The following is a 25,317-nucleotide window of genomic DNA, read 5'->3' as shown; positions in this document are numbered from 1 at the left end:
TGCTTGAGTTCGATCACCTCCTTTATGAAGTGGCACAATCTTGCCCACCTTAGGGACTTGACCAAGTGCAAGACTCGTATTAAAAAAATATGTCAAGACAGGTGTCAACTCCATGGCACATTCCTTCAGAATACATGGCGATATATTATCAAGTCCCACAGCCTTATTAACATCTAGTTTACTCAACTCCCCATACACCTCTTGCTCACTTACAGTCAGTCTCTGTCTCTCCTCCCCATCATCTACTGCTCTCAATCTCTCCATGAAGTCACATTCACAAGATTGAAAGACCTTTATGAATTGCTCATTAAGTATCTCCACCACACATTCTGCAACAGATGTCTTTATACCATTTTTCTCATATCAATGTCATCCTTCCATAATCATTCTTTCTTTTGCTGGCTACATATTGAAAGAACTCCTTAGGATTCTTTTTGGCTTCATTAGCTAACTGTTGTTCATACCTCTCTTTAGCTACCCTCACCAACCAAGTCACCCTCCTTGCCTGGTCCTTGTAGACTTCATGGAATTGGTTATTTCCACTTCTCTTATGCTGCCTCCACAATGCCCTCTTTCTCTGTATCACATGCTTAATTTCTTTATTCATCTATTTAACACCTTATTTAACCTTCTCATCCTTGGAATACACTTAGACATTGCATCTACTAGATAGTTTTTTGAAAATTCCCCAAGCTGCATTGATATCTTTTCCAGCTAACTCCTCATTTCATGGTACACCGGCAAGCTGTCTCCTGAGCTCTTCATAATCACCCCCCCTTGTAGTTCCACATGTACTCTTTTCTCACACTACTGGCAACCACCCAGGTAATCACCTCATGGTCACTCTCATCAATTTGTGGATGATCTGACACCTCATTTATAATTACATCCTCTGATGAGATGACCAAATCCAAGACCCTCAATCTTCGCGTGCCCTCTGTTACATACTGTCTGAGGTAGTTATCCCTCAAAAACTCAAGAAACTCATTTTCTTTACTTCTAGTTGCTATCTCATCATTCCAGTCTATATTGCCATAATTAAAATTGCCCATAATGATCAACCTTTTCTTATTTGCTTGACTAATTTGATTATACATTTCATTATCGCCACCATCCACATTCCCTGGGCTATAACAACATCCAACCAAGTATTTGATTCCATTCACCTCTATCTCACACCATACTGCCTCAAAACCACTGGCACTATTTCCCTCTTGTATCTCTACTTTGTATGGACATAACTCTTTCTCTATCATCAATAGCACTCCACCTCCCTTTTTACCCATTCTATTCTCATGAAACACATCATACCCTTCCATCTCTATTCCTGTCAGGATGTCGTCCTCTTCCAACCATGTCTCATTTATTCCGACAATCTTAAGGTGAACAGACACAATTAATGCAACCATTTCATCTGCCTTGTTCTTATACTTCTAGCATTTGTATACAAACACAACAGCTCATTTCTGGATCTACAGCTAGTTCCACTGATACCACTCACTCGATGTGATCTCTCCATGCTCGACTGGGGCCATTTACCTTTCTGCTTATTCATTTTAAAACTTTTTTCAATTCCAACTGTTTCCTCTTGATCCCAGGTGATCTAATTTCTTTCCTGTCTACACATGCTCTCACCTCCTCTCAGAGCATCCACCTTTCTCACGCTGTGTACCCTGTCCACCTTGAGCCTCCCCGTTTCTCTGCTCCTCTTGCACACACATTCTCTCATTTTCTATACTCATACCACTCACTTCCTCATTCATTACCACCTCTTCAATCTCTCCTGTCTTACTCTCCTGATCTTCCACATCACTTCCTGCTTGATCTGATTCATTCTCTCTCACTCTACTCACTTCTCTACCTTCCAGCAGCAGTCTCTCCAAGCGATTCGCACCATAACCACTCAAATGCAGTCCATCGCTCCCATACAGTTCACCTCTTCCTTCAAACTCATTCCACACATTAACAAACTGTACTCCCATCTCCTCACACATTTCAGCCAGCATATCATTCATAATCCTTGCTCTCCGCCTCATCTCACCACAGTCATATCTAGGCAACATGCTGACTGCCCTTCCTGTCACAGTATTCTCTTTTATCCTTCTAAGCAGCCTCCTGATATCCATTCTGACTTGCTCAAATCATTCTTGCTGCTTAAAACCATCAACTCCTTTGCTTGCTCCCTCCTTGTATCCAATGCCTCAATAACTCTACTCATTTTACAGCCTAGAAAACAAACCTTGTGCATCCTATCATCCAGCACACCTTTAATAATGGAGTCACCATATAATGCCACTCGCTCATCTTTCGTTAACTCTTTCGTGCCATCATGATTAGTTTTAATAGTTTTTACCCAAATTTTCTTAATTTCGTTCCGCATCCATTTCATCTCTTTCCTCATCCAATCCAATTCAACTTCCGAATCTCACGTCACATTCTCTCTATCATTCATTCTTTCTAATTTTCTAACTCTCAACACCCTCTTCTCACTTTCACTCTCATTCATCCTTCTGTGCTTCCGTACTTTCGGTCCAACATGCATCCGATTTTCACTATCATTCATTCTTTCAATTTTTTCCACTCACACCATTTCCAGTTTCATTCGTTCTCTCAATTTCATTTCCTTCCGCCACTCTCGCCTCACTTTCATCCTTATTAACATCTGTTATGGTTTTTAAATCACTCGTTTTCTTTTTTTACTGATTTTTTAACATTCTTTCGCCTCTCTTTCACATTCTTCTCTTTCGAACGTGCACTCATTTTTCCACGCGACATTCTCGCTACTAACATTTTCTGGCATCAATTTCATATTTGCATTCATCAATTCCTCGTTCAGGTCACACTTCGCACACACTCTCCTTCCATCCACCCTAAACATCCACAAATTATTTATGTAATCGAAAGAATACATATAACACACCTCACACTTAACGAAATGATTGAAATCTAAGTTGAAGTCATGGAATGACAAAGCCACCATGTTTAATCTGCTGGTTACCACTCTAAAGTCCAATAATAACAACGAATTCATAATTAAGTTTAAGCAAAACAAAATCCCCCACACACACTAATAATAATGGTAGCACACAACTTTTACAGCAGCTCATACTCAAACAAACACTCATATATACTTAATTATTCCAAGAATACTTATCTCAATCTGCAGCTATTCTTACACACGTGTGCCAAGCTTGACTCACGAGCGCCCTCCGTGTTATATACTCATATATATATTCAATCATATTCTCAGTTATATACTCAATTTGTTGTTTGTATATTATATTAGTAAATTTAAGTACAGAATATTAGTAAATAATTTTTTAGTTTGTTCATCCTTTAAATTTGCAATTTTTCCTGTTAGCAAGGAATGCATACTGGCACCTACCTATTTTATTTAAAAAAAAAATTGTTGTAGTTAGTATACCACTTTTTTGTTAACCATACTATAAATATATATATATATATATATATATATATATATATATATATATAACTGATATAATATTCCATCAAATTAGTCTTATCTGTTTATAGCATCAATACTGTCAGATCTCATTTCTATCTCCTAAGGCCCTTCAAAGTGAATCAATCCATCAAGACCTCAGACTTCATTTGGGTTTTTTCCCTGTCCCTTCTCATTCTGTTTACATAACTATATCAGATGAGATTAGCTACTCCCACTTTCAAGAAAGCTAACAGCATCAAGATTCATCCTAATATCTTTACTTTTAATGAGATTCTGCAATTGATGCCATTGGTTTACTACCCTAGTTTTTCTCATAACTCTCATATCTATGTTTCTAATATTTGACTGTTTTACTTCTGACCCACCTTTCAGATCCATACATTAACAATACTCTAAACACTCCTGTATACAGCTAGTTTATTGCTTTGAGTAATTTTTCTCTTATTCCATATAAATTAATTCAGTTGCCATAGTAATTTGTCATCAAAGTAGTCATAGGATAAGTAACTTTTTCATATTTTAGTGGATATTAGGTTAACTTATTGTAATATTTGTTTTAAATGAGTGTGTGATTGAATGAGTGATTTAGTTTGTAAGTAAACCTTTTTGTTGTTGTTTAAATATGATATTATGATACAGTATGGCATCAATGCTTGGAAAAGCATTGGCAGCAAAGACTATGTCATCAGGTGATTTGAATTCGCAGGATTTTGTGCAGTGCCGCGTGCGTGCACGTGTGTGTGTTAAATGTTTCAAAAGCGAGTGCCTATAAGGTGATGAGAATGCAGCAAATGTTAGTACAGTAGACAGCACCAACAGCAGGATGGAAAATAATGTTATTAATGTTGAATGTATAGCAGCAAAAAAATAGAGGAGAACAAAATGAACATTAATAAAGAAATAGCATGCTTGAATGTTATCCTTCACAGGACAAAGTTAGAAACTGAAAAACTGCAGAAGCAGCAAGAGATTAGCAGGGCTGAAAAGACAAGGAAGCAGATAGTCCAAAGCAATAATAAAGACCAAGCAAATAAACAAGAAAAAGAAGTGAGGAGAAAATTATATATGGAGATGCAATGATTAGGGGATTACTTAATGAAAGTGTGACAGTATTGTGTTTCCCTGGAGCAAAAATTCACAATATTAGTCACAACATTCAGATGCAAACAGGTAAGTTAAAGGAAATGATTGTCTTGGTTAGCACAAATTATTTGAGAGGCAAAAAGTATTCTATGAGGGATGGTGTAAAGGAGTTGTTAGAAGAAGAAACTGAAGAGCGAGAAAGTGAAAACTGCAAGTCTCCTACCATTCTACCAAGCACGGTGAAGTGCAAATTCAGGAAAACTAAAGCAATTATGGTGGAAGCAGGTGAGTTTGTGTGAAGGCACCATGAGGCAAGTGAGGACAAGAATAACCAAGTGCGAAATCTAGTCTCTCAAGGAAATATATTGAATAGGGTAGTGAATTCAAGAAGTAAAGAAGGGTGGAGGCCTAAAGGGATGATGGTTTTTATATACTAATGTTTGAAGTATCAGGAACAAGAGGGAGAGGGAGGAGTTTTTGGCATCGATTAGTACAACCTTGCCAAAAGTTACAGGCATTAGTGAGACTTGGCAAACAGCAGATGATGCAGTTACTGGGATAGAAGGTTAAGGGTTTAGTATTTTCAGGGAAGATAGGATGGGAGGAGGGGTACTGCTGATGATAGCGGATGAATTGCAGCTGAACAGAACAGGAGATTGGTGGGGGGGGGGGGGCTGTTCATTTTAAACAGTCTGGTGGAAGATTAAGGCCAGTAAGAGAAAATATACAGTTCATTGTTGCTTTAGGCCAGGAAGTTCCACAGATGATCTGGAAGACATGCATCAGCAAATTAGTACAATGAGTACAGGGCAAGTGATTATTATGAGGGACTTCAACTATGGAGATATAGACTGGAAGGAAGAAAGATCACATGGCAGGAAGGCAATGTAATTATACACCCACTAAGAGATAATTACTTGAGGCAGCAAGTGATGGAAGGGACAGTGTGTGAGAGTATTGGACTTGGTCAAAGGAATAGGAGAGCTATTCATAACCAAGGTGACCACAATGCCTTTGATTGGCAAAAGTGACTGTGCCATCTTGACATGAGAGATTGTAAGACATAAGTAATATTCTGTCAAGAAGGGGTATATATGTGATACTACAAGGCAGGTGATTATGACAAGCTTAGGAAGAAGCTTAAATCTGTGCCATGGCACAAAACACTAGGGTAAGGAAGTTACATGGGAGATAGGGAAAGTACATGGGAGATAGGGAAAGTTAAGGGTCATCTAGAGGAAGCAGTATTAAATTTTATACCTAGGGTAAGGAGGGTTAATTGGTTAGGAGTTTGATTGATGAGCAGCATCATTAAGCATGAACTGCAGAAGAAGAAAATGCTGTGCAGGGTATATAAAAAAAAAGGTGACCAACAAACTCATGAACAGTACAAAGCTCAGGCAAGAAAGGTGACCAGCATGGCAAGGAAGGCAAAATCAGATTATGAGAAGAATTTAGCTGAGCAGGCCAAAAGAAATCCGCAAGAGTTCTTTCACTATGTGGCAAGTAAGAGGAAGAATGACTATGGAAGATTAACCTTAATGAGTGACGATGGTCACAAGGATACAGAAGCAGGTAAAATAGTTGAGTTACTGAGTGACCACTTTGCAAGGGTACATCATCCTAGTGAGGTTACTGTTTAATCTATGTGACAGACATTAATGCGAGAACAGAACTTGATGAATCGGAGGTTCTTAGGATATTGCAGAATCTCAATGTAAATACAGCTGTGGGATTAAATGGATTATCAGTTAGGGTTCTGTGAGAATGTGCAGGGAACTGGCAATGCCTTTGACTAGGCTCTTTAATTTAAGTCTCAGCTCTGGTAGAGTTCCAATGCAGTGGAAAGAGAACAAAATAATTCCTTTACATGAGAGAGGTTCTAAGATTACAGTAGCAAATTATAGACCAATCAGTATCTCGGGAGACGTGATAAAAGTAGAAAAAATTGGACAAAAAGAGAATTCAAGAATGGGCCGATAGAAATATGATACTGTAGGAGGGGCAACATGGCTTTGTGAAGAGTCAGTCATGCCTTAGTAATTTATTGTCTTTTTGTAATAGGGTAAAAGCGGAGTTAGATAAAGGAAACGGCTACATGATGATTCTGCAGGATTTTGCAAAGGCATTTGACAGAATACCACATGGAACTCTGTTACACAAAGTAGAATAAATGGGGATGGGTATGATGCTGGTTAAGTAGATAAAAGGGTGGCTGCTGGACAGATATCAAGAAATGGTATAATGGAGGGGCAGAATTCAGGCAAAAACAGGTGATTAGTTGTGTATCACAAGGTTTGGTGTTGGAAAATAATAATAATAGTTATTAAATAATAATAACCATTATTATTTAATTTATAAATAAATGATAGGAAATAACCTGAAAGGAATAATGTTGGAGCCTTAATGGATTGTATATACAGCACTCAGAAAGGATTAAAACAGAATTTAACACATCCTATATCTCGTCTCAGTCACTGAGACATCTTCACGAATTACAAAAAACTAATAACATATACACAAATACCACACAATACTAAGCCCACACAGACATATTGGTAAATAACAAAGACATATTGGTAAGCTTTGACATCTCCTCACTGTTTACCAATATTCCCTTAATTGATACCTTAACACTCTTAGAAAACGTTTTTCCTTCTGACATTTTAGATCTCTTTTCCTTTGCCATCAATTCTGGTTATTTTTCTTGGAAGAAAAAAATCTACAAGCAGATAGAGAGAACAGCCATGAGGTTCCCCCCCACCCTTGCCAATTTTTATATGAAAAATTTTGAAAAACGAGCCATAGACTCAGTCCCTCTAAAACCTTCTATCTGGCTAAGATATGTAGATGATGTGTTCTCTATTTGGTCTCATGACCCAGACACATTAGACTCCTTCCTCAGTCACCTCAACAGCCTACATCCAAGAATCCAGTTTATGATGCAAAAGAAAAAAAATAATTGTTTACCCTTACTAGACACAATATATAGAAAACCTACACACACAGGCATATACATTCACAAACTTTCCCACCACCACTCCTCTCAACAATATGCCATTATTAAAACTCTAACCAAGAGAGCCCACAATCTTTGTTCCAGTGGAACCACCCTTACAATTGATTATAATAAAATTAGTTTAATCCTTTATCCAAGTGTGAGCAAACAAAGTTTGCGCCTGAAAGTATCTTCAGGACTGGGGTAAGGGGGTACAACACCAGGGCAACTCGTTGCAAAGGTGGAGCAAGCTACCAACACTCCTATCTCAGTATCTCCTATAATGCAAAACACATCTCCTTGCGGATATGTCTAATGTTATGCATTAAGTGAAGGGCCACTATCCAGACTAGTTTTGACCTTTATTGAGGTCTCTTCAGTGGGAGCCAGGCCCAAACGAGTTGCAACGAGTTGCCCTGGTGTTGTACCACCTTACCCCAGTCCTGAAGATACTTTCAAGCGCAAACTTTGTTTGCTCACACTTGGATAAAGGATTAAACTAATTTTATTATACTCTAACCAAGTGAAAAATAAACTTTCAACACCCTTACAATTGAGTTTGACCACATACACAACAATGGCTTCAGCGATCACGGTATTAAAAAATAATCAGTTCCTCTCCCCTCCCCCATTCTGCGGTCTTCTCTTCAGAAAGAGTTTAGAAATGCCATCACCATACCCTACATCCGTGGCACATCAGAAAAAATAGCCAAGAGTTTAAAAAAGTACAACCCACACACAGCATTTAAGCCCCACCACAAACTTACTACCCTTGTCCATTTTACAAAAGATCAGCTCCCTCCTCTCTCAGTGCCTGGAGTTTATAAACTACCCTGTTCTTGTAAGCTGGCATACTTTGGACAGACAGGCAAATCAGCAACTACCTGCCTGGAGTAACAGAAGTCATACATCTGCAACCACGACTATGGTCAGTCAGGCCTGGCAGACCATGTCTTGGATACAACCCATAGGATCTCATGGAAAAAAACCACCATGCTCCACCACAGCATATTCAAAAAAGAGAGACTATTTTTAGAATCAGTAGTAGTTCTCAGAAATCAATCAAATCTTAATAAATAAGGTTGCATTAAGCTTCCTAAGATTTGGGAAACACTTATCATGGCCACCTACCACCGTCCTTAGAGGGCACTCCATCTAGATAGGACTTTAGAGTCACCCACGTGATTGGGTTTAGTATTGTGTGGTATTTGTGTATATGTTACATTAGTTTTTTGTAATCCCTAAAGATGTCTCAGTGACTGAGACGAAATATAGGAAGTATTAAATTCTGTTTTAATCCTTTCTGAGTGCTGTATACAATCCATTAAGCCTCCAACATGATGTCCTCACAGCACTTAAGCTTCTACACACGGAACCTGAAAGGAAATATTCAGTTGTTTGCTGATGATGCAATTTAGGTAGAGTAATAGTTAATCAAGGTGAATGTGGAGAACTTGCCAGATGATTTAAATAGGCTGTCAGTATGGGCAAAAGATAATGGGTATCATTTTAATGTATAGAAATGTAAAGTTATGCATTTTGGGATATATAGATTACAAGCCGTGTATCACATTGATGGCACTGTACTCCAAGAAATAGATGAAGCTGGAGATTTAGGGGTGGTGGTAACAGAGCGTTAAAGTTCAGAGGACATATTGCTAAGGTGTCCCATAAGATTTCTTGGCTATTAAAGAACACATTAACAAGTAGAGATAAAGAAGCTGATATTCATCTTTATAAAGTTTGATATGTTCACATCTGAATTACTGTGCTCAAGTCTGGTGTTCTGAGTTTCTTGGGGATGAGGACATAGTGGAGAAGATTCAGAGGTGAGTGGAATGATCTGTGGAATGTTCTCTATGAAGGTAGATTAAGGGTGTGTGGGTTGCAGAAGTTGGTTGATTGGAGAAAAAGAGCTGATATGAAAGAAACATTTAAGTTACTTAAAGGGTTTTATAAAATTGATATAAGAAAATGTTTCAGCATTTGATTAGAGGGCTGCCACAATAAAAGGTCTTCCCTAGAAGTTGAACAAAGGTGTCGTTAGTAGGAGGTGTGCGAGGTTTAGATTTTTTGCTTGGAGAGTTCTGAATGAGTGGAATGGGTTGCCAGAATCAGTTGTGAGTGATTTATCTGTTAATGGGTTCAAGGATAGGTATGATAGACTGTGTGAATAGTTGGGTCTCCCACGATGAGTCTTCGGACCCCATGGAGGTGCCTGTACAATAATAATAATCGTCACAAAAAATCGAGTCTCAATGGTTGAAATATTTTACTTGTTCTACAGGTCTTCCACTCAGCATGCAGGTAATATTTCGATTTTTTTTGCCTATTTACACAGTGTGTCTTTTTATTGCCGAGTTTCATGCCACATTTGCTACAGCATTTATTTAATTAGTTATGGAATTCTGCAGACTTACTTTGAGTTTATTTACAATCATTTCCATAAAATAAAGAGCAGAAATTAACATCTCCAATTTTGATATGAGGTTTACTGCCAAATTATTATACATATACATGTAGTAACAGATTAACATTATTATCATAATGCGATCCATATACTGATGATGTAACAGTAGAGACAGCACCTGATTTTCCATCAAACCATCCTTCTGCACCTCCTTCAATTCTAACTGCTGACTTACACCTTAAATATCAACTATGTATTGTGCATATTCACACATATTGTATATATAAAACATATTGCTGGACTGGTTAACCAAGTCCAGCAAATATGAAAGAACAGAATACTGGTTTGAATTCCACCATTGGCATGGATGTTTGAAATTGTCTTTAAGTGGGAAATGACTTTCATCACCTGATATGAGACCACACCCTGCTTATTGAAGGCCTGAAGTGGCTTGAAAAAGTTCCATGTTTGGTCTTAGAGCAGGGTTTCTAGGCTATGTAAAAAATAAATAAAAATACAAAAAAATAAAATAAAATAAAATAAAATGGATTAAAATAAAAAAATTAAAAAAATCCTTAGCCAAACATGGTACAAACGTACTATAGGTTTGTAAATCCGTTGTGGGTGGGAAAAACAACAAAAATTTAAATTAACCCATACTGAGGACAATTTTAATATAGTTATATGTGTATTTAAAAGCAAAACAAAACTGACAACTATAAGAAATAGATGTGCGCACGCACGCACACGCGCGCACACACACACACACACACACGCACACACTTTGCTCATGGGTTGAACTAAAACTGGAACAGGATAAAATGTACTTAAATCCTGAATTATTCATTGCTGATATAATAAAAAAATAATAATAATCTGAATGACATGCAAAATACCAAAACCTAATCAGAAGTAGTTCATTATCATCATTAGTGCTACCCTGAAACCAAAGCAAGAGGGTCACCTGCCCTGGACCCCACACTTTAAAAGACCTTACATATCACAAACACCAAAATATATATATATATATCTTTATTATTATTATTATTATTATTACCACGGGCTACTCCAGGAGTCCTTAGACTCATCGAGGGAGGCCCTGAACATCATGTTCACACAGCTGTTCAACATTCTCACAGTATCTATCATACCTTGCCTTGAACTCGCTCACTGTCATAGCACCCACAACAGACTCTGGCAGCTTATTCCACTCATTTACCACTCTAAAAGTAAAGAACCCAGCTCTAACACCCCTGCTAACCACGCTCTTGCCCAGCTTCCATGGGTGTCCCCTAGTTCTCCCACCACCAGTCCTGATCTCAAAAATATCATCTGAATTAATCCTATAGAATCCTTTTAGCAATTTGAAATAAGAAGTAAAAATTAAATATTCAGAATCAGTCTTATGGAAAAATTATTTTATAGAATAAAAGTATGTCTTTATTTTATTACTCATTCAAACATCACCACCAAATAACAGAACACCTATATATATGCACAATTAAATTCAGTCATAACTGATATTTTGCTGATTTAAAGGAACCATTACATATATTTTTCAATTTTTGACATTATGAAGGTATATTTGTCAGTGTAGGAGGATAGAACTTATTTTATGTAACAGTTTGTAAGTTTGAATTATAACCTTTGAATATCTAGATATGTACATTAAAGATACCAAGAAATTTTATATACTTGGTTTTAATTCTATTCCCAAGTAAGCAAAACAAAGTTTTGCATGTGAAATATATTCACGTCTGAGCTACTTGTATACAGAGGCTAATGACTTCTTATCACTTGCCTTGATATGTATCCTATAATGAAAAGCACACTCCCCTTTTTGGACATTAATAATGCAAAGCATTATGGAAAGAGTTACTACCCAGACCGGTTTCAACCTTTATTGAGGTGAAAAAATAAAGGGTTGCTCAACATAGGCCTAGAGTAGTAAGTATAGGGGTGCGAGAGCCTGATAGTATTAGGAGGAAAAAAAGACAAATAGATAGCATGAGAGATAGAGAAAAGGCCTCAGCTCTTTTATATCATCATATAGTCAGAGGCTATCAGTTTTCCCTTTTTCACCAATCTCATATAGATGAACCAAAAGACCAATTGAAACTAAAGCGCAAAGATAACTGATAACCAGGTGATTATCCCCATCTGGGTTAGCTGCCTTGAGTTGGCCTTCTCTGCCTGGAATTGCTTTCCAGTCATCCCTGCAACTACTATAAGACCGCATTGAATTAAGTGGATGGAACTATTTAAAAAACCTCTCAGAGCAAGAATAGACAGAATTTTATCTCCTCCTGGTGAATATTGCATAATGTGGTGGTCTACACCATCTAGTGATAAATTTGATATCTCCTAGAATGCTTCTTTCTAAATACAAAAAATGTCTGACTGAACAATAAAATTTCCACAATACAATATTATAAAGCATTTGGATGTCATATTGCTGGTTTCAAATCCATGTTTTTTTCTAACCTTCCATAAATGGTATTTTAATTCATCAATTATAAAAATCAAAATTCTCTTCCCATTGCTGATAGGTGGTGGGTATTGTAAAAAAAAACCTGTTCTGTTGTAAATAGTGGAATGTCCAACACATTACATAATCTGTTCCAAATATGCAGGGCAAAAGGGCAACTAAGAATAAATGTTCCACTGTTTCCAACTGCTAACAGATGTCACAGATTGGATCTCCAATGTTAAAGTACCTCCATTTGATGGCATTGACTGGAATTGCAGCCATATGCAATTCTCTAAACAAGATCCCTCCTATTAGGGTACCCTTGGAACTTCATCAAGTTGTGAAACAAAATATTGTTGTCAGTACCCGACTGTGGAACTTTGCGGCAAAAGAGATTAAAGATTTCTTTATACCAATTTTTTGCTTCTTAATGGAAAGAATGTAAATTCCAGAGTGTTTTAGCAGTCTTAGAGTTAAGCATAGAGTGTTGTAGCATTCAGGAACAATCTCAGCTTTTGGACCAGTATAATCACTAACTCCAAACAGGGGAAGATGAAAACCCAAGTAGTACTGGAGAAAGTCTGCACATATGTGATTAGTCTTCAATATTTTATGGATTTTAGAAGCTGTATTGCTTAAATAGCAAAATTTTAAGACTGGAAGTCCAAATCCTCCATGCTTTGTTAATAGTTGAAAAAATTCCTTTTTAACTTCTTGGTATCAGCTGGACCAAAAAAACTGCACAGGTTTATTATATAATTGCTTTTCTTCAGCTTCTGTGATATCTATAATATTTACTATGTACAATTGAGCAGGAAAAATTATTGTTTTGAGTACTATGGCTTTAGAAGAAAAGGAGAGTGGCCCTATTTTCCAGTCTTCTAACATTTCCAAGTTCTTGTATATAATTTCTTGGACTGGTAATATTGGGTAAGTGGAGAAGAGAATTCCAAGTATAATGAGGGGGTTCTCTCTTTGGGGTTAGTCCAAAAGGAATGCCTCCAAGATCCCACTTTCCATAAACTTTTAATTTTGTTTTGTCTGGATTAATAAGTAATCCGCTGCTTTTGCTGAATTTTTCCAAAATACCAAAAAAAAATAGATATATATATATGGAATCATTATCCTTCAAAGTTCCAACTACATCATCAGCATATACTAATATCTTATTTTCCTTTATAGTTGAAGGAACTGCTATTCCTCGCACAGCATGTGTATTGTTGACTTCCTGTAAGAAAGGCTCAAGTACTAATGCAAAGAGCAGTGGACTGAGAGGACAACCCTTGCTTGACTCATTTTTGAATTTTTACTGGGTCTGACATGAACCCATTAACTAGGAGGCAGGTGGTTGAATTGGCATAGGCTCCTTTCATAACAAATAGCAGTTTTTTACCTACACCTATTTGCTGGAGGATGTGGAATAGAAAAGGCTGCTGTACATTATCGAATGCTTGAGTGAGGTCTACCGATAGCACTGCCATCGACTGCTTTTTTGTGTTAACTAAGCAGATTAGATCATGTAGCAGAAACAGATTAAATTCTACCACTTGACCTGGTACTCCATACACCTGTGTGATTTTAATTATGTATTTCGTTCCCACTTTGAGCCTGTTATTGATAATGCGGAAAAATATCTTGGAATCAGTATTAGATAGAGAAATAGGTCTCCAGCTGCTAATTAAGGTGTGATCTCTATTAGGTTTAGGAATGAGGACAGTATGGCTTGCTACAAATTCACTTGGTATGTGTCCTGATGAGAGAAAGGAATTAAATAGTGTGATTAGAATGGGCAGAATAAAATCCCAGGCCTCATGATAAAGTTCTATCCCTAGACTATCAGGTCCTGGAGATTTTCTTGTCTGGCATTCTTTATATGCTGTGGTAACTTCAGATGCTGTAATGGGTCTGTCAAGCCCATCTTGGATATGAACAGGAAAGCCATTAATGTTCCAAGAGTTATAATTTCCAACAGTACTATTGTCTTCAAACAGAGTTTTGTAGTGTTTTTGAAAGGAGTCAAGGATGTCTTTAGTGGTGGACATGCCTTCTCCATCAATGCAGATTTGAGTGATAAAGTCCTTTTTTGATAAAGTGATAGTCCTTTCTTTGCAAAATCTTGTAAATTGTCTATTGAAGAATGTAGCTGAAGGGCTATCTACTAAATGCTGTTGTATTCTTATCTTAAAATTTCTTTCTTCTACCTTTCCAGTTCTATCTCTATGTTAATGTTTCTAATGATGTTGCTACATTCTATATCATTGCATTGGTTTGTTACAAACCAGCTTCTGGTCTTTCAACTTTTTTTTTTTTGAGGAAAGCCTGTTCCTTTCCCCATTACATCATATTCTGCTTTATTGCTTGTTTGAATTTTCACCACATATCCCAATTCCAGGTAACATTATTCCAATTCGAACAGAGGATCTGGAATTTAGTTGAAAAGATTGATGGGAAATTTGGTGGAAGTCTCCATGGTCCAGAAGAGATCTCTAACTGGATTATGATCTGACATATTGATGTCAAGATGTTTTATCTGAATTATCCTATTTATAAGGGAAGAAGAGATATAAATTCGATCAATACAAGTACCAATACCTTGATTCATGTATGTGCATGCCTGGAGATTAGGATTACAAATTCCCCATATGTCTACTAGTTGAGCATCGTCTAGACATGTTTTAAACTGTGCATATCCCACTTTTCCAACCCTGGGATGTCCTCCTATTTTGTCTAATGTGGGGTTTTCGATACAATTCCAGTTTCCAGCTGCTATGATGTAGTGGGCAATATATAAATATGGCTCCAATTCCTGAAAGAATTTTCGTCTAACTGTTCCAATGGATGGAGCATAAACCGTGGCAGCCAGTACATTAGCACTGCGAAACTGCAGCATTATTTATTTGTGCATTATTTTAATAAGGTTTATAAATAATAAAAATGCTTACAACATTATATAAATGCAATACAACATGTTAAAAGTTACAGCTTATGTTTCGACAGTGATTGCATAGTTAATAATTGAAATTGTTCGATTAATGCTTTAGATTATGAAATAAATACACTGTGATCTAACGCAGTGTCAGAATTATCACTTTCGACCAATCGCAGCCAGACTCGCCGATATTCGTTTGCACTTGTGATTGCATGTTACAAGTCATTCCGACACTGCTTAGTTGGGCAGCATATCGTATGTTTGCGTCCGTTATTTCTGTGAGATATGAAACTTTTATTATTGGTACACGTTCCTGGCGAGGGTGAAATATTTTTAATAAAGCAATTTTTTAATATGTAAATTTATTTATTAATAAATTGGTTACTGATTAGGAAAAAAAAAATTTATTACTATTTTTTTTTTTTAATTTTGTATATGCAGCACCCCCAGTTAAAATTTTCACCAGCCGCCACTGGCATAAACATTTATAAACCTTATTACACATCCACAGTATTTTCAATCTATTGTCAAGATTCTCTCTTTTGCATCCTTTTGCATATTACGGAATGCAAGGAGGGGGCCAAGAATAAGAACTCCTACTCCAGCCCTGTTAAATCTTCCAAAGCTCCAATAAGAAAGAAGTGGATATCTGTTAAACTTTTTATATCTTTATATCTGCAGAAGTATATTTCTTGGAGAAACAAAACCCTGATATTATGTGTAGCATAAGTTTCCATGTAGTTTCTTGTTTAATTTGCCTGTGGAATCCTCGTACATTTAATGAGGCAATGCAGAAAGGAGATGCTATGATTAATGAAGTGTCACTGGTAAGTCTTTAACTTCTAAATTTTGGATGAACCCAATCAGGTCTTCAATCTGTGAAGAAGCAATTGTATAGCCTGTTTCTTGTAAACTGTTTTCCAGGTTTTTTATATTGCTTTCCATTACTTCAATTTCATGCCTATCATTTTTGATTTAGAAGCTAGTTATTTTCTTTTCATGTAGATCATAACTGTAATGAGAAAGCTTTGAATCAGTAAACTATTATATTTTTCTTTAATTGTATCTCTTGCTTTCTCTTTATTAGCATGAGTTGGTTCTTCATAATCCATAAGATCTCATCAGTGGGAGCCAGACCTGGGAAAGATACCAAGGTTGAAGTAATAAAGAAGTCATATATATCTCATATACAAGTAGAGAAAAGGTGCTTGACCTTATTAATAAAAATCTCTGGATGAGAGAAAGATGTAGAAAGATTTTTACCTTGGATTTATTATATGTTAAAGATACCAAGAAATTTTATGTACTTGGTTTTAATCCTATTCTCAAGTAAGCAAAACAAAGTTTTACACGTGAAATATTTTATAGTCTGAGCTACTTGTATATAGAGGCTAATGACTTCTTATCACTTGCCTTAGTATGTATCCCATAATGCAAAGCACTTCCCCTTTTTGGGATTGTACAATGCAATACATAACGGAAAGAGTCACTACCCAGAGTGGCTTCGACATTTATTGAGGTCTCATCAGTGGGAGTCAGACCCGGAAGAGATACTAAGGTTGAAGTAATGAAGAAGTCATATATATATAGCTCAGACATTAATATATTTCATGCGAAACTTTGTTTTACTTACTTCGGAATAGGATTAAAACCAAGTATATAAAATTTCTTGGTATCTTTAACGTATAAAAAATCCAAGATAAAAAACTTTCTACATCTTTCTCTCATCCAGAGATTTTTTATTAATAAGGTCAAACACATTTTGTCTACTTGTATATGATATATATATATATATATATGACTTCTTCATTACCTTAGTATCTCTCCTGGGTCTGGCTCCCACTGATGAGACTTCAATAAAGGTCGAAACCGGTCTGGGTAGTGACCCTTCCCATTATGCATTGTATTATACACGCCCCAAAATGGAGTGTGCTTTGCATTATGGATACATATTAAGGCAAGTGATAAGAAGTCATTAGCCTCTATATATAAGTAGCTCAGACGTGAATATATTTCACATGCAAAACTTTTACTTATTTGGGAATAGGATTAAAACCATGTATCTTTAACGTATAATAAACCCAAGGTAAAAAACTTTCTACATCTAGACATGTAGTATGCAGGCCTCCAATCAGTGGCGCAACCAGGATTTAATCTTGGGGGGGGGGGGGGAGTTGAACGGATAAAAATATTTTTAACACAATGAATTTGCATTAAAAATATTTTTATCCGTTCAACTAAAATTCATTAAATAAAATTCATTAGGTAATTATAATTTATTTAAATAAATAAATTATAATTACCTAATGTAATTATAATTTATTATATACCAGTTTTCTTTTCTTTTTACAAAACTCTTGAATTATTTCAGTCGTGGTTACATTAATCTCTCTCTGTGTGTGTATATATAGCAAAGCCAGTCCGTTCATTCATGATTGTGTCATAGTAGATCTTAAATAGGTTTTTAAAAGGCATAAGTTAGAAAATGACCTTTCACTGACGCATGTTCTTATCGGAAGCGTTGCAAATATTTTTAGCAAGTTATAGATGTTAGGATATATCATTTTGTCACAATTTGAAACTGCATCAATGGCATTTTTGCATGGAGCTATTGCAAACAGTTTTTCAAATTTCTTATACCACAACTTGAATTCTGCATTCGAAATTGCTGGATTTGCATAAGGCAAATCACTGGCATAAAATTCACAGAATTGACGAAAATCTTCCATTGTACTTGCTGTTGGAGTATCTTTTCCATTTGGTAGAAGAGAAAAAAATATATTTCAAAATGTTGTGGTGCTAAGTGAAACATTCATGTAGTTGAGTCAATATTTGGTCAATAAATGGAATGAAATAGTTCTCCTGAAATACTCATCTACAGAATCGGCTGGATTCTGTAGAAAAGTATTTAATGTTTGTTTTGATAAAGTCCTTGACTTTTTAATGTCATTATTAAAATTATTGGCTTTTATACATGCTTCATCATAAATATCTTTAAATGAAGAATCTGGTGTTTCACAAACAGTATTTAATTGAGCCACATCATCATCAACAAAATTTAGGGCAATTAAGAGGTCACTGCCAGATTTTTGCATTCTTTTAGACAATGGTAAGGCACATGCAAATATTTTTTGCAAACTAAATAAAGATATTATAAATCTTAAAAGATATTAATATTATAATATTATAAACAACAAGGACGTCCTGTCTTTTAGGGGTATTGAAGAAATTGTGTACCTTTTCAATTATGCCAATGCAATTTCTTATTTGTCACAGATATAGCATTTCCAAGTGCCAAATGCAAACTATGTGATGCACAATGAACATATAAAGCTTGTCAATATTATTATTACATAACATCTCCAGGTCAAAGACATATCGAGGAAGGGCACCTACTCTACAACTCTCCGTCTTTACCAACCACAACTACAATTATCATCTACACCAACGCTATCTACTGCCGACCACTACCACTAGCATTTTCACAGACAATCACAAACATCCATGCCCACGTCAGCATTCGAACTCGAAGCCTTTTGGCTGGAGAGTCGGCCAACCAGGCCGGATATATAGATATACAAAATTAAAGTTTGTGGATAAAAATTAAAACAAAGTTTTAATTTTTATTAAACAAATAAATAAAATGATATAATTATGTTACTATTTACTTTTAATGAGATGGATGAGCTTCTCGACCTTGCAGAGTTGCTAGATATCTGGCTCAATATTGGTCAACTTCAGTCGAAGATTGGCACACACACACATTAAGACGAATTCTGTATTTTGTTTTTATTTGAAGGAGCAATGAAAATCATTTCTCGCAAAGATAGGTTGTAGAAAACTACATGACGATTTTCGACTTCTTCAAATAATTCGGGAAATTCACTTCTCACTGAAGGCGAGATCCAGTCGAGCCAAACCACAATCACGGAATTGCATTTTAAGCCCACTGTCACTTGAAAGCTCAACTAGCTGCTCTTTTTTCGATAACGAAAGGTCGTTCTCATGACTGCAAGCCTGAAATGGATCGTGAAATCACAGAAATTTCTCATAAAAAGTTATTCCGAAAATGTTTCCAAATTCTATTTCAGAGTTTTGAGGTGGACAAACCCTTTCCCATTGGTTAAATTCTAAATTAATAAGTTTCAAGGCCCTATACAAAATACCAATTGTATTTACCTTTTGAATACTATCTGGGGAAGCTCCAAACCTCCCCATCCCTTTCATCACGCATTCGTAATCAGGCTACTGTTCATATTGACTTTATATATGTTACCAGCAAAGTGTGAAAAACAGGCATTGTTTAGAATGCCTAGGCATTCTATATAATGCGTGACATTTTTAGGCAAAGTATGAAATCTCTGTTTTGTTTTAATATTTTACATACCTTCCCTAGACATTGTATAGAATACCTAGGCATTATATAGAATGACAAATACTATATCAGCAAAGTATAAAAATGGCTTTTATTGAAAAGATGCATGTGAAAGTGTAAGAAGTACAAAATGTAAGATACCGGATTTTTCTACAAAACAGGTTAGGTTAAGTTTTCATCTTGCATCCACGTACACAGCATATTTCAATGTCCTGATTAGCTCTTTCGACATTTCCTTGGCTTTGTGAGTGGAGAGACTTGCCAAGGACGATCTTCAAAGTCGACCAGTACTCCTTTTGGCTTCTCACCACATTATTAGCAAATTTTCTGCCATTGTCGAATTGTAGAATCGATGGCGCTGCAAGCAACGTAAATATGTCTACGAGGTTATATGCCACTTCTTCCACTGTCTTTGATGTCAGAGCCTTGAGAACCACAAACTTAGTGAAACAATCCTGGTATAAAATTATAAATCGTTCACTAACTTTTTGGTAGGGAGTTTTGGTTAAAAAAACGCAGTTTTTAGCAGCATTGGCTGGAACTTTAGATAGCTCTTCATTGTGTGTCAACATGCCATGATTCTTGCCCAGACAATATAGCTTGCTCAGCCATTTTTTGTGAAGCAGGGCTAAATTGAAATCATGTTTTTCTTACAGCCGAATAAAGCCAGCAGTGCAAATGGCGGAAGTGCTCTGGCTCTCTGTTTGAGTCGAGCGTCGATAGTCACATGACTCTCCTTGCGACATTAAAGCCACTGCCAGGAGTATTTTATACTTTGCTAATTTGCCTTTTGGCATTCTATAGAATGCCTAGGAAATGTGTGAAAATCTAAGCGTTTCATACTTTGACGTCCCACTTTTGCCGTTGTATAGAATGCCTAGGTATTCTATATAATGCCTGAATTTCACACTTTGCCGGTAACATATACATACACACATACATACAATACACATTCAAAACTGTAAACAATTGTTGAATAATAACACAATAATGTAGGCATAATTAAAGTAAAGGGAGAAACGTCACACAACAGAAAAATGTTCCTACAAACTAACCAATTGTATTTACCTTTGAATGCGATCCACTGGTCGAGTGTCCAGCAAGTCAGCAAATCTTTCCTTTCATTAAATGTATTAATATTATCGCATTGCAACTGATGGGAATTCTGTTTTTCTGTGGATTCATTACAGAACCTCTTTCTCTTCAGAAACTACACACAAACTGTCATTACAAACCAGTTTTGTATTATCACTGTCAGCTGAGATATTTTTCCGTTTAAAGAAGGTACCAATGTACTATCCAGAACTGAAATACCATACTTACTCTCATATAACTCTCACCCCTGATTTTACTTTTTGAAAAAAGAAATTAAAAAGTTTCGCATATACCTCGCAAATGAAAAAAGCTGAAACATGTTCAGAGCAGGGCGATAGTAACTTGCTCCCACGGTAAACAACACGCCCTCCCCCAATAGCCACTATATTGCAGAGGCAAGAAAACCAAGTACTTTTATTATGTCAGTGAATAAGGTATAAGCAGTCTGTGTAATATATTTCTCAACAAATAGTGCAATTAGAGACAACTGGGATAAAAACAACACTAATTAATAAATCACATGTCCCCCATACAGAAACTATGCTGTATATATATATAGACTCAAGCAAAACCATATGTTGCACTGGCAAACACAGTATCTAACTAAAAAACTATTGTTATTAATTAGTTTGTGCTAGTTCGCTCGGCAGCAATAATATTCAACTGAAAGTTAAAATTCGTAAACGTGTTAAAACTAAGATATATATATATATATATATATATATATATATATATATATATATAGTGAATGCTGTTATGGCAGTTTCACATATTATTGGAATTTGGTTGAAGAGAGTTAGCATTTCAACTCAATTGTCAACTTGCTTTTTGCGCGATTTCTGAAAAATATATAACTACTGGAGTTAACTCGCAACACATTTTGTCTAAGTATTACTTAGCACTTCTGAAGATATATTGAGCCTTGGCTGAAGGAGGAAAACCTTCAACAATAAAAATCAATAAACAACAAGCAATTGGTTGAAATGTGATCATGTGGACAACACGTTCACTTCAAATCTGACAAAACAGCAAGGGAAGGTGGAAGCAATAAAACCATATTGTTTTTCCCTTCACCCCTCTTTTATTACTCATTCTGCCGCTACAAATTAAAATAGTGGCAGAATGTTGATTCCATGAACATTCTGCCGCTATTTTTTTTTTTCAAATATTCATTTTATTTTAATATTTTTTACTTACTTATTCAATTTAATTTGTTTTGTTTGGATAATTAAAATCTATTGATTTATTTGGTTAATTTAAGCCTGTGGACCACCTGTCCCATGGACCATAGGTTAAGAAACATTGATATAGGGTTCTCTCACCTTATGTGACCCCTAATTCATAAGTAGTATAGAAATAGAAGACATGACACAACATAAATAAAAAATGAATTTTAATTAGGAAAAGTATTTTGGAAAATTTTCTAGTGTTTTTTAACTTTTTCTTTTGGGGGGAGCCAGAGCCCCTGTTGGAGGCAGTGGCGCACCCAGGGAGGGGGTGCCACTGCCTCCAATTTGTACTCTTGTTGTGAGCCCTGCAAATATTAGAGGAGGATCTGATCATCATCACATGATTTTAATATAAAATAATCTTCAGATTCCTCATAATATCTTGTGATATTGAGATCTGAAGATATGTATCTGATGAATATTTTATGTTAAAATCATATGATGATGATCCGACCCCTCCCCTAACATATACAGTTGAATCTCACTAAAGTAAACCATGATAACAAATTCACTCACCATAATAAACAACCAAAAGAAAGTTTTGATCAGGGAGCCTTGTAGGCATAATGCCATTCCACAGAAAATTTGCTACAGTAACTATCCGCTATGACACTGGTGGTGGTCCTTACAAGTTTGCTATAGTGAGAATCAACTGTATCTAAGTTTTATATAGTAACTTTTCTAGTTCTTACTAACACTTTTAAGCAATTAAAGAAATACATTTTTCCTCATTTCCTATACTTTCCAAAGTGAACAAGAGCAGAAACTTCTACAAATATGGAAATAATTAGTTCTGTTGTTAATCATTAATACTGAAAAGAAATTAAGCAGCTACTATATATTTTAATTATGCTACTATCCAAGACAATAATTTGATTTTAAATGTGATTTTGTGAAATCCTATGCTCCTTCTGGACAACAACAACAATATCAAATGGTAACAAAGATAAAATTTAATAACCTTCATCTTTAAAATGCTTTGTGTTAACATAATCTGACCAGGTAGCATGCTCAAAGATTATTAACTATCTACAGTGAGTATGTGTATACAAAACATTCTATTCAAATCATTACTACCTCAAACTTTTTAATAGCATTGTGAACAGTCAAGCCATGGTCCAGTTCTTCCACATTCCATACACCACTGTTTAGTCTACCTCGAGGAGAACTGCTATTGCGCTCGGCTTCACTGCCTTTGGATATCTCAGGAAGTACACCATCTTTCACAACAAAATGTATTAAATCCATTGCCCTTCTCATCTGAAGAAAAACTGCATCATGATTTTCACGTGCGGTTTCACATTCTGGATGGCGAAAACAGGTCTAATAAAGCAAAAATAAAAATCGACAGTAATATGCATTTTAATCTTCCGATAGACCTTTTTTTTAACCAAATGAACTAAAAATAAATAAATAAATATGATAAGTAGAATAAATGAGAGTATTTGTTGCTTCATGAATTATACTAAAATGCAATGCTTAAACAAATCAAACCAAAGCATACTTTCAAGAAAGTTACAAATTATAAACAATTAAACTGAAATTAAAAAAGAATGTGAGGTTTACATACAAAGATGGGGTTTACTAGGTCAATGAATGACAAATACAAATCAGGATTATTTTTTATATCATCACATAATTAGAAAAACCTAGAAATTATGACATAACAAGACATACAACTGATGCTGTTATATTTTTTTTTAGAAAATCTAATACAAATATTGGAAGTCAGTGGAAAAAATATGTGACACTGATTAATGTTTTATTATGATATGCAAAAAATTAATTTTTCTCCCTTTCTTTTTGTTAAGTAATACAGTGATAAATGGTAGAAAGCTTTATTATTCATCTTTATATTAATAAAGCTTCAAGATGAATGAATAAAGACAATAGTGGAAATGGTATTGGTTATTTCTTTACACAGAAATAACAGGTATGGCATAGTACACCCACACTTTGAAGAGCTTTGCTTGGCTTGGTACCAAGAATAGTCGATTCATGCTGAAGGGAAGAAAGAAATGAAGGATGCACGAATGTTGCCAACATGCGAAATCACATGCTTTATAGATAAAATTTTTCAACTGTTATACAAGCAAAATAGTTACCACTTTAAAAACTACAACGATCATAAAAGAGATGTTAATTTTCTGATGTGTAATAATAAACGACTCACCCCAGAAGACGGATTGATTACCCTATTATCGGAATGGATTCTCCTTTTTGTGACATGTGCAGAAGTGTCGAAGGGTCTCGAATCTGTGGCGTACTACACCAGGTCTAATCAAATCCTGGATTAATACCGAAGAATATCTGTCACCACAGCATCCTGGCACAAAATATACTCTTATGCAGCACACAGCAATGAAAGTAACTGCAACACAAATTTAGTCATCTAATAAACACACTTTTGGGAGGAAGGATGTTCATCAGAACACGAGGCACTAGATTACAGCTATATTTATTAAAAGCATGGCTGTTACAGTAGCAAATATCATCTAACTATCCTTTCAGGCAGGATAGCTATATGGAGGTTTTAGCTAGAAGTGAGCATTCAGGTGGATGTTCATTTATGGCTGAAATAAACAACAACCTTGAATGCACTTTACACTGTCTAGAATGTGCTAATGGATGGGGGAAGATCCATAGGAGAGTCGATAAGGGATGCCAAATTCATGTGAGGCTTGATTATGGTATTGAGATTGAATTTTTTATTTTATTTATTTTTTTTTTTGCTGTTATTGTACAAGAGAAAAAAAAAAAGATTTGCTGACTATTGTTTGTGGACAAAAAGGATTATGGAGGGAAGAGAGAGATGTATTGTCAATGATGGAGATTTGAAGCACTGGCTAAATCAGAGGGAGTGGTTCTACATTGTAGACTAAAATTTTAATTCTTTATGTTGGTAGAGTAGCTGTATAACTAAAAGGAACTCCCATACTGAAAAATAGTGAAACTGTGGAAAACTTGTGACAAGAGTGTCTGGTAAAGTAGTTTTCTTTTTTTCAATGGCAAGATTCATGAAAAAGTAAGAGCTATTCAAATGGACTAAGTTAACTAGGTGTGGACTGTATGCAGTCCAGACCTAGTGTGCTAGATTAATTGATTAGTAATGAAACAGTTTATCTGCATATAAACTGTGTTCTCTTGGTAGTTTATGTGTTATTTGGGATAAAACATATTTAGAAATGGCTTCTTACATATGAAAATCCCTTCTACTATAAGCCAGCTCTAAATGTGTTTCTAACAAATCTGGGCCACAAGG

At 35.6% G+C, this 25,317-nt stretch overlaps 1 protein-coding gene across 2 annotated transcripts in view; it reads right to left on the bottom strand.

The window, feature by feature from the left end:
• Positions 1-25,317, bottom strand: part of LOC150109360 (alpha-catulin-like) — a 439,125-nt gene that overhangs the window by 134,598 nt on the left and 279,210 nt on the right. For both annotated transcript variants that reach the window (XM_090407671.1, XM_090407679.1), the window contains exon 6: positions 23,133-23,378. In XM_090407671.1, the coding sequence (XP_090263797.1) occupies positions 23,133-23,378 (246 nt within the window). The remainder of the gene's footprint in view (positions 1-23,132; positions 23,379-25,317) is intronic.

The sequence above is a fragment of the Typopeltis vanoorti genome, chromosome 2 (genome assembly GCF_054136105.1).
Source record: "Typopeltis vanoorti isolate ZY-2024b chromosome 2, IOZ_Tvanoo_1.0, whole genome shotgun sequence".
In the NCBI taxonomy this organism is placed as follows: domain Eukaryota; kingdom Metazoa; phylum Arthropoda; class Arachnida; order Uropygi; family Thelyphonidae; genus Typopeltis; species Typopeltis vanoorti.
Note: the sequence above shows the minus strand (reverse complement) of the source record. Positions and strands in the feature narration are given on the sequence as shown.